General features: G+C 37.0%; 1 protein-coding gene across 1 annotated transcript in view; it reads right to left on the bottom strand.

The window, feature by feature from the left end:
- Positions 1-335: 335 nt before the first annotated feature.
- LOC123666237 overlaps positions 336-10,265 on the bottom strand; it is a 49,646-nt gene continuing 39,716 nt past the window's right edge. The window contains exons 4-9 of the mRNA XM_045600415.1: positions 9,534-9,721; positions 8,653-8,756; positions 7,089-7,241; positions 2,663-2,754; positions 1,994-2,154; positions 336-1,120 (exon numbers count right to left, since the gene is read on the bottom strand). Coding sequence (XP_045456371.1) covers positions 464-1,120; positions 1,994-2,154; positions 2,663-2,754; positions 7,089-7,241; positions 8,653-8,756; positions 9,534-9,721 — 1,355 coding nt within the window. The 3' untranslated portion in view covers positions 336-463. The remainder of the gene's footprint in view (positions 1,121-1,993; positions 2,155-2,662; positions 2,755-7,088; positions 7,242-8,652; positions 8,757-9,533; positions 9,722-10,265) is intronic.

Raw genomic sequence — 10,265 nt, 5'->3', positions numbered from 1 at the left:
TAGTGTCTGTGAATCAGGGGCGTAGCTACCGTCGTATCAGCCGTATCAATGATACGGAGCCCCCGGGCTACAGGGGTCCCTAGTGTGTTTAAGCAAAAAAAAATAGTAAAATGTTATCCACGATGTTACTTAATTTCGTGCTTTCCGGGATTTCCAAAACTTACTTGATATTAATTGGATTCCCAATTTCTAGGAGGAAGTGATAACTTATAGTCAATAAATATTTATTTAATGCAAGCATTTTTGTTTCTTTCGTGAGAAATCTTTACCAACCAATATAATACCAATATACAATACTTTAAACTTAACCCAAAAAATAATAAACATTATAAATCGTATTAAATATATTTTAATTTGCGTTTACATTGAAACTATCAGTTACAATATTTAACTTAAATTAATTAAGTCACTCATATATCACTTATTTATTGACACAACTCATAAACACACATACACACAAATATTATGTCCACCATGTCCTACTACCGCTGTAGAATACATTACTATCCGCTGGGTAGTCAGGTATACGATCATTTCCGTTGTCGTTATAATAGCTATTACGTGGTTTGTTGAAATTCGGTCTGACTGTTGTAAAATCATTGTTGTAATAGTGTTCGTTCGAATTATAATAACCGTCGTTTTGTTGATTATTATTATTGTTAACATTGGCATTATAAATATTTTGTCGATTGTTGTTCCACTGATTGTTGTTTTGTTGGTTCCTGGTATTCGAATATGTATTATAAACATTTTGTTCATTATTGCCCCGTTCTGAATTAGTTTGTTGGTTACCATTCCATTGTTGATTATTAGACTGTTGATTTCTGATATTCGATTCTGTATTGTAAGCATTTTGTTGGTTCCTGTTCCGTTCTGTGTTGGTTTGTTGGTTGTTGTTCCACGGATGACTCCACTGATCGTTCGACTGTTGGTTCGACTGGGTTGTCAATTTGTTTTTGTTGATCTGGTCACCGAAAACCACGGCTGATATGAAGGCTTTTTGCACCAGGGCGTATAAAGCTGGTGTGTTGGGAGCTCCACAGGACCTGCCGAGCGATGTGACAGCGACCACGCGCCACGTACAACCGTCTATAACTTGTGCGGGGCCTCCTGAATCACCCTGAAACACGAAAAGTATTCCGAGTAAGTAAAAATTAAATAATAACTTTACGAGCTACTATATGTTCAAATTAAGCAATTTTTAATGCTATATTCGATTCAGTTTTTTTTTTTTATTACTAATTATAAATACAAAAGACTTCTTTTCATCTCTTAGCCTGCTTCACGTCCTTGCTTTGCAAACTTATGTAAGATACAGACAATATAAGTTTTTAATTTGACGACCGCTCTGGTGTAGTGATGCATACATACGCCTACACACCAGCGGTCGCTGTTCAGTTTCCACTCGGGTTGGCTATTTGTATTTGTAGAATTTATATATATATATGTATGATGTGTATGTTATTTATATATGCCTCTTTTACTATGTTATTTATATATGTGTATTGTTAAGTGTTAGTTAACTGTGTCTCAACATTAAAATTCTCTTAAGCATTTTTTGTGTATCGGAATGTACTGATTGTGACTGTTGTTTTCTTTTTTGTCAACGATATTTCCATAATACGAATTTGTAAACTTTAGGGAAACCTGTTATTGGCTATATTATTTGTTATATGCTTTATGATAAGAATAGTATGTTATAAGCTGTTGATTTTCTGAATAAAAAAAAATCTTTATTTACAGTCTGGTGTTCTGTCCTTGAGGTCTCCCCATCGTGCACCGGAGAGCACGTATGGTTTTCGATCCCGGTTGTTATCATAAACACCTGATAACAATCGTTATATGTAATAGGAATATATCCGCCAAGCAGCAGTGAACATAACATGAGACATGAGGCATTAAGCTCCAATCATTCTCTCTTACAGGGAAAGAAGCATATGCCCAACAGTGGGAAGATACAGGCAGAATGACCATCAAGAGTAAGATTTACTACCTGGCAAGTATCTTTTCCTCCTCTTTTCTCTCCAGCACACATCTGACTGTCGCTCATCGGTCCATCTGGAATCTTCCTAGAAGTTCCCAGCACGTTGAAGCACTCGTCCATATTCCAGACGGGTATGGACGCACTCCGCAGTTCCTGCGACTGATCACCACCTGAAACATGATATTTTTATGCTAATGGGATTTTCTCCATATGGTGTACCTGATCATAAGAGGATATCGCAGTCTTTAGACGTCAGCAACGCATTGCCAGCGCGTTGTCGAGACCCCCCCCCCCCCCCGACCCTCTCCAGGATTAGGATTAGTCACCACAGGAACTACTGCACACAGACTACTTGAGAACACGAGACTAACAGACAGACCGAGGATGACAAAAAAGTGTTAGCCTACCCGATGGTAAGTGGATGTCGTAGCTTATGAACACCTGCAACACCTGAGTATCACAAGCGTGACGCCAATAAAATGGGGGTAAAGTTAGTTTTTTTAATACTATTATGATAGAAAATTACTTAGGTGTAGTCTTTGGAAAAATGTAAGGGTATATGCATTGGTCACAGTAAATTGCTGCGTTTTAGGAATAGGGCTCTGTAATATTACTTAATATTAATGATATAACTCCGTAATATTACGACAAAATTAAAAAAATATATAACTAACTTACCAAACTCAGTTCTTCCCCATCCCGTGACGATAATCGATTTTCCAGGTGGTGGTGGTACCCCCAAACACGCTGGCTTCACTACGCTCGAAAACCTTAAACATATAGATAAATATTTTATTGTAAGTAACTATCATCATCATCGCTTCAGCCTATCGCAGTCCACCGCTGGACATAGGCCTCCACAAGTTCGTGCTAAAAATGGCGTGCGTTGCCCATAGACACCACGCTGGGCAGACAGGTTGGTGACCGCAGTACTGGCTTTGTCGCATCGAAGACGCTGCTGCCCGTCTTCGGCCTGTGTATTTCAAAGCCCGCAGTTGGATGGTTATCCCGCCACCGGTCGGCTTTTTAAGTTCCAAGGTGGTAGCGGAACTGTGTTATCCCTTAGTCGCCTCTTACGACACCCACGGGAAGAGAGCGCGTGGCTATATTCTTTGATGCCATAACCACACAGCAAAAAGAAAGTAAAAAAGTAACTATAAAGACTGTAAATATGATTAAGTATGTACCAAAAGGCAGATTGTTTTTGATTTTTAAATGACAATCTAGCGGAGAGCTGTTGTCGATGGCAGACAGATGGCTATCTTGACATAAGCGTTGACAAGATGGCGCCTGATAATCACGTTTTGACGAATCGCTTGGTATTTTAATATTGAAACAACTTTCAATGAAATCTGAAGAATGAATATTGATAGCAACCACTTTGTTTCTTACAAATATATAAAGAATAATTGTGTTTGCTCGCAAACGAAAAAAAACCGACTTCAATTACATCGACGAGTAATACAACGTAGATCGACGAAAAAATAGTCAAGTAACTACGCGTTATCAAAGATTACTCAAAAAGTAGTTATCAGATCTCAATAAAATTTATATGTGACCACATGACAAACAGCAGCTTTCGATTAAATTAAAAATTGTTAAAATCGGAACACCCAGTAAAAAGTTATTGGGGATTTTCAAGAGTTTCCCTCGATTTCTCTGGGATCCCATCATCAGATCCTGGTTTCCTTATCATGGTACTAAACTAGGGTATCTTCTTTACAACAAAAAAAGAACTATCAAAATTGGTACACTCAGTAGAAAGTTATGCGGTATAATACAACGTAGGTCGACGAAAAAAGCGTCAAGTAAAAACGCATTATTAGTTATAGCTCGAAGAATGGTTGTTAGATCTCAAATACATTTAAATGGGACCAATTGACACACACCACCTTTCGATTAAAAAAAATTTTGTCGAAATCGGTCCACACGGTCAAAAGTTCCGATGTAACATACATAAAAAAACCGTCGAATTGAGAACCTCCTCCTTTTTTGGAAGTCGGTTAAAAAACAACGCCGCGTTGGCCCAACGGTTACAGTCATGGATTGTATCTGTTGCGCTGGCAGTTGCGGGTTCGATCCCCGCACATGACAAACATTTGTATTGGCCATACATGTGTTTGCCGTGGTCTGGGTGTTTGTGCAGTCCTTGTGGGTCTCCCCACCGTGCCTCGGAGAACACGTTAAGCCGTCGGTCTCGGTTGTTATCATGTACACCTGATAGCGATCGTTAATCATAGTAGTGAATATATCCGCCAACCCGCATTGGAGCAGCGTGGTGGATTAAGCTCTGATCCTTCTCCTACATGGAGAAAGAGGCCTATGCCCAGTAGTGGGATATTACAGGCTGAAGCGTAAGAAAAAACGAGTGTGCTTTAGACCACACGACTGAAGTAAAACTTACGAAACGTAACTCTCTCTCTTTCTATCTTCACTAACTTATATCTCCCTATCAACTTTCATTCGCCTCGCTCGATCACACTTTTCGTAACGTTCTCGTCACGCATTCATCAGCTTACTCTCCAAGTCAAGCTTGTGTAAGGAAGTTTTACTTCAAAAATACCTTTGTTAGGTATATGACACAAACGAGTATTAGATACTTAAATTATACAGTAACAGACAACATAAAAAAAAGACCAAAAAAAAAAATGATAAAAAATATCACCAGAAATGGCATCTCGTGTTACTCATACGATTATAAAAAAAGGCAACAAAAAACCACAACACAATTTCAACATACGGTAAATTAAAATAATACATAATTAATATCTTGAAACAAAATAACAGAACATGTTCATTAAAAAAAAAACCGTGTCGTGTTGCCAGACACCAGATAGCAACGAAGTTCCTCATTATAAAATATTAATTTCAAGTTCTATTCGAGATATAAAGAAAATAGTTATTCGCGTATTACATTTTTTACTATGATTTTTTTATCGATAAAAAAATTACTATACAAAATTATCATAACACCTGTTCAAGATCATTTTTATCAACCCGACAGACTTCGTTCTGTCAAAAAGATTTATGAGGCAGTTTTTTGTTTCTACCTATTTTATAGTCGGCGCAAAAAAATCTCCTGGACAGAACCGTCACCCTGATGGGTGGTGTGTGAGGTTCAGCTCGGGTGACCAAAGTATCTTCGCTTCCACGAACTTTGGCCACCCTTCTGTGACCCACTTAAAAACCCCGACTGGGATGTCTGCTAGAGGGCTTCAAACTAAGAGGCGAACTTAGGGTTCAAACCTGATTGGAAAATAATCTAAAGGGACAGTGGGGACCTAAAGGTGACAAATATTTAAAAATTGTGTGCCTTACGCCAAGTTGCACGAAAACAAATTAAAATTTAAGTAGTGATTAAACTAATTTAATCGCAAGAATTGAATGAAATTCTTGTGATTATATTAGTTTAATCTCTACTTAAATTTTAATTTTGTTTCGTGCAAGTCGGCGTTAATGACATAACATAGAGATAGACGGGTTATTAACCGACGTGATTGTATTTAAAGGTGGCGCAAGTCTACGTCACAGAACGCGCGACGCGTCGTGCCCGATCGCGCCGATTTGGCCTGATCGTGACATGATATTAAATTAAAAATTAACCCTTTTTTAACCGACTTCAAAAAAAGGAGGAGGTTACTCAATTTGACCGTATATATATATATATATATATATATATATATATATATATATATATTAATGTATGTTCGGGGATAACTCCGTCGTTTATGAACCGATTTTGATAATTCTTTTTTTGTTGGAAAGGAGATATCCCTAGTTTGGTACCATGATAAGAAAACCAGGATCTGATGATGGAATCCCAGAGAAATCGAGAGAAACTCTCAAAAATCCGCATAAATTTTACTGTGTGTACCGATTTTGATGATTTTTAATTTAATCGAAAGCCGATGTTTATCATGTGGCCACATTTAAATTTCATCGAGATCTGATTACAACTTTTGGAGTAATCTTTGATAATGCGTATTTACTTGACTATTTTTTCGTACGTTGTACGTTGTCTACCTACGTTGTATTACTTGTCGATATAATTGAAGTCGGTTTTCCTTCGTTTGCCTGCGAACACAATAATATGTTATTAACGTGATTTGTTTGACAGATGTAATGACTTGAAAACTAATGTATTTAGGTAATGTCGCGTGCCGAAACTAAAACAAAAGAAATAATATCGCGAAGCCAACCAAAATAAAAATCAGTACTAATGATCTATAAGCTCTTACATTTTTTGACTATTCAATTTGGTCGGGTTCGCGATATTATAACTTTTGTTGAGTTTCGGAACGCGACATTAAATCGTCCAACGCGAACACGCACACTGTTTTGATAGATATGGTTGAATTTGAACTTTGTGCAGCGATAATAAAGTGCAAATTGACTCTATGACGTTAGGAACACACCTACATCGCTTAGACAACAGTGAGTGCTTGTAATTTAATATGAACTTTATTGAATAGCAATAAAGTTCAAATTGACTCTAAATTAAGATTTTATAGGGTACCGCAAAGTACCATAAAGAACTTCGTTCCAATTATAATTACTTATTTCTTTATGTAAATTACTCTTCTAACAAAACTGGCTGTCAACTGCGTAGGTTGTTGAAATAATAAAATCAATTAAATACGCATTATTAGAAATAACTCTGTAAGTACTGACCAGATTTCGATCAAATTGAAATGGGATCGCATCAAAAGCTTTCGAATAATTAAAGACCTCCTCTTTTTTAAGTCGGTTAAAATGTGCTCTTGAATAGTACTTGAAATAACGTAATTTTAAATATCTATACAAATGAATAAAATTGGAGTGTCTGTTTGTAATATTAAAATAACCGCTTTTTACTAAATACATATGGATGTATATACGGTACATATACCAAAATAATAATGCTATATATGCAATAGGCTCTGAAACGGCAGAGCCGATTTTGACGGCACTTTCACTGGCAGATATCTGATGTAATAAGGAGTAACTAAGGCTACTTTTATTTTATAAATTTATTTATTTTATAGCTCTGCGAACTGAACAATAACTTTTTGTTAAATTCCACACGGACGAAGCAAAGCTAGTAGTACATATAGTAAAAACTCACGTAACAGTGGTCGCCATTTTGACGATCGCAAGGTCGTAGTAGGATCTCGGCAGCTTGTACTTGGGATGTCTGATCACGGCTGCTACTTTGATGAGGATAGCGTTGCGATCGTCCATAAACGATGAACCCAACTGGACAACTCTTGGTGCACCGCTGAAAATATATAAATATATATAATATCCTAAATAAATAAAAATAGTTTATTAAACATTATACATATTTACAATTCACAACTTAAGAACTAAATATAGATATATACAGATAGTTTTGGTATAAATCATGTCCGCGTGGAATTGTGCCAAGAATGCTGGCAGCATTTCCCCGTTGAATCGCTATGCCGATTCTCTGGGCAAAAAATGCACCAGCCCTCTTGTCACCAGTGGAGGCAATAAGGCAAGGAGTTATCTCATTAAAAAAATTTATAGCACAAAATTAATATATTAAAAGGGTTTGATTGAGAAAAACGAGTGTGCCTTAGACCACACGACTGAAGTAAAACTTCTCAAGCTTTATCTAAATTATCTATCTAAACTACATTTCGGTCACCAACCCGCCTGCCCAGCGTGGTGACTATGGGCAAAACACATGAGTTCACGTTATTTTTGGCGTTAACTTGTGGAGGCCTATGTCCAGCAGTGGACTGTATAGGCTGTAATGATGAAACTACATTTCGCCGTACCCGATCATATTTTTCGTAACACTCTTGTCACTCATTCACTTCTTACTACCCAAGTCAAGTGTGTCTAAAAAGGGTTTACTTCAATGAGTACCTATATCTTAATATTAGTGAAGATAGACAGAGCTACTGGATAAAATTGGTGGTTGGGTCGAGGAAGCGCTAGACGACCAAAGGCTACGGTAACCTAATATAGAAATTAAGTTCTTAGATGTGAAAATTTAACAAGAGATATTTTTTTTTTTTTTAAGATTTTGTCAGTAAGAATTTAAATAATTCTATAACGAATACATACAGACAACCAATTTTTTTTCCTTTTTATTGTATCATTCCGAATTATATCATATTTTTTTGAGATTATACTTCTTATGGCGTGTGGGAAAAATGATGAAAGTAAATTTTTAAGATGCGCGCGAACACCGTCACAAGAAACCGACAGACTGAAGTTAGCTAGTCAACGAAGAAGTTAGCAACGTGAAGTTAGCTAGTCAATGAAGTATAACTTCTTACGTGCGTACATAACACAGACTTTTTTGTGTTATTGTCTAGACAAAGTTTGTTTAAAAGAAAATTTAGACAAATGGATTTAATCACTAAAACAAAATATTGCGACACAAAATTCACCAGGTTAGCTTTATTTATTTATTTTAATTATACTTAAAACATACATATAAAAAAAATTAAATTAAACAATACATAACAACAAAGTATCTGATATGTATGTCACTTACAAGTGTACATAACACTTTGGAGTACATGGATTAAAAGCACAAAAAATCATAAATAATTAAAATATTTGAACATTAGATATACCTACATTAACACAGTTAAACACTTACAATATTCAAAAAAAAAGAAAGCTTGTAAGTAAATAATGAAAAGACTCACGTAACAACACTATTGTCCCTTTCCTGGTAGGCGCAGTGCGCCGCTGTCAACACATACTGGTTACTCACCAGAGAGCCCCCGCACTTCCAAGAGTAACCCCCATACTGAAAGAGATATATTCCATATTAAATTTTGTTGTAATACAATTGTTTGTTCTAAAAACAAAGCAGTACACCGCTGGACGTAGGCCTTTCCAAGTTCGAGCCAAGCTTCCCGGTTCTCTGCAGTCCTCATCCAACCGCTCATGGTGACGCTATCTCCAATCCCCCCCACCCCACCCAGGAGCTCTGGTCACCATACTACACAGAAACATAACACTGCTTGGAAAATGTATTATTTCGCTGTGATCTTCTAGGTCGAGGTACTTTTCCAGTCTGGTTGCTCCAGATTTTGTGCAAAAATTTTCCTGACCTACCTCGGTTTGCTGCTACGGCAGTTTAGAATCTAGCCAACCCCTCTCTTCTCGTGGGTGTCGTAAGCGGTGACTAAGAGATAACAAAGTTTCATTACCATCTTAAAACTGGTGAAGCCGACAGATGGCAGGATAACCATCCAACTACTGGCTTTCAAATGCACCGACCGAAGACGGGCAGCAGCGTCTTCGGTGCGATAAAGCCAGCACTGCCAACCCGCCTGCCCAGCGTGTTGACTACGGACAAAATTCATGAGTACGCGCAAAAAAATTCGGCCCTTAGTTCCCGGCACCCCACTATTCCCGGCTATTTTGATTACCAGTGGGGCCGGAATATTTGGCGCGATCTTGTGCAGGCCTACGTCCAGCAGTAGACTGTAATAACCAACACTACACATCGCGTTTGCCAACACTATAGATATATTTGATAAATAAATAAAAACAACTTTCCGATACAAGTGCTACTTACTCGGACCTTCAACCATCCCAGTAACGCCATGTGGGGGAACTCGTTCACCGTCACCACCTTACCACCTACCACCAGGGGCACGGTGGACGGCGTACAGGTCGACACGTTAACTTTGACCACGTCTGGGGACGGTAGCAAGGGTATAGCTTGCACCTGCTTGTGGTCGAGTGACTTGTATTTATCGCACACTGGAACAGAGAAATTGTACATATTTTTTTTTGGAACAAAGTTCTTTCTGGGGCGTTGTGGAGGGGTTTGAGGGGGAAAAAATCTTAGTAGTAAGATATTTATGTATAGTCATGTATAATGTCTACACAGTGTCTAATTTATAGTCTAGTCATGACTGTTATTATTATTGCAGTTTGCTATTATTATCATATCATTCGATAGTTATTATACATTTTATAAATCATTATAAATAAAATAAAGGTGTTAAGATAATTTTGTAACATATTTTTTTTTATCGATAAAAAAGTTATAATAAAATATGTATACCCGAATAATTATTTTCTTTATACCTCGAACAGAACTTGAAATTAATATTTTATAATAAGAAACTTCGTTGCTATCTAATATCCCGCGACATCACACTGTTTTTTTTTTCGAAACAAACGGTATATTATCGTAACATACAGAACGACAAACAAAATAGTATCACTCACCAAAAACAGTTTTCCATTTTACAACATAGTTGAGAAGACATGCTTAAAATTAACATTCCCACATCAAATA

This window comes from Melitaea cinxia, chromosome 25, assembly GCF_905220565.1.
Source record: "Melitaea cinxia chromosome 25, ilMelCinx1.1, whole genome shotgun sequence".
NCBI lineage: Eukaryota > Metazoa > Arthropoda > Insecta > Lepidoptera > Nymphalidae > Melitaea > Melitaea cinxia.
Note: the sequence above shows the minus strand (reverse complement) of the source record. Positions and strands in the feature narration are given on the sequence as shown.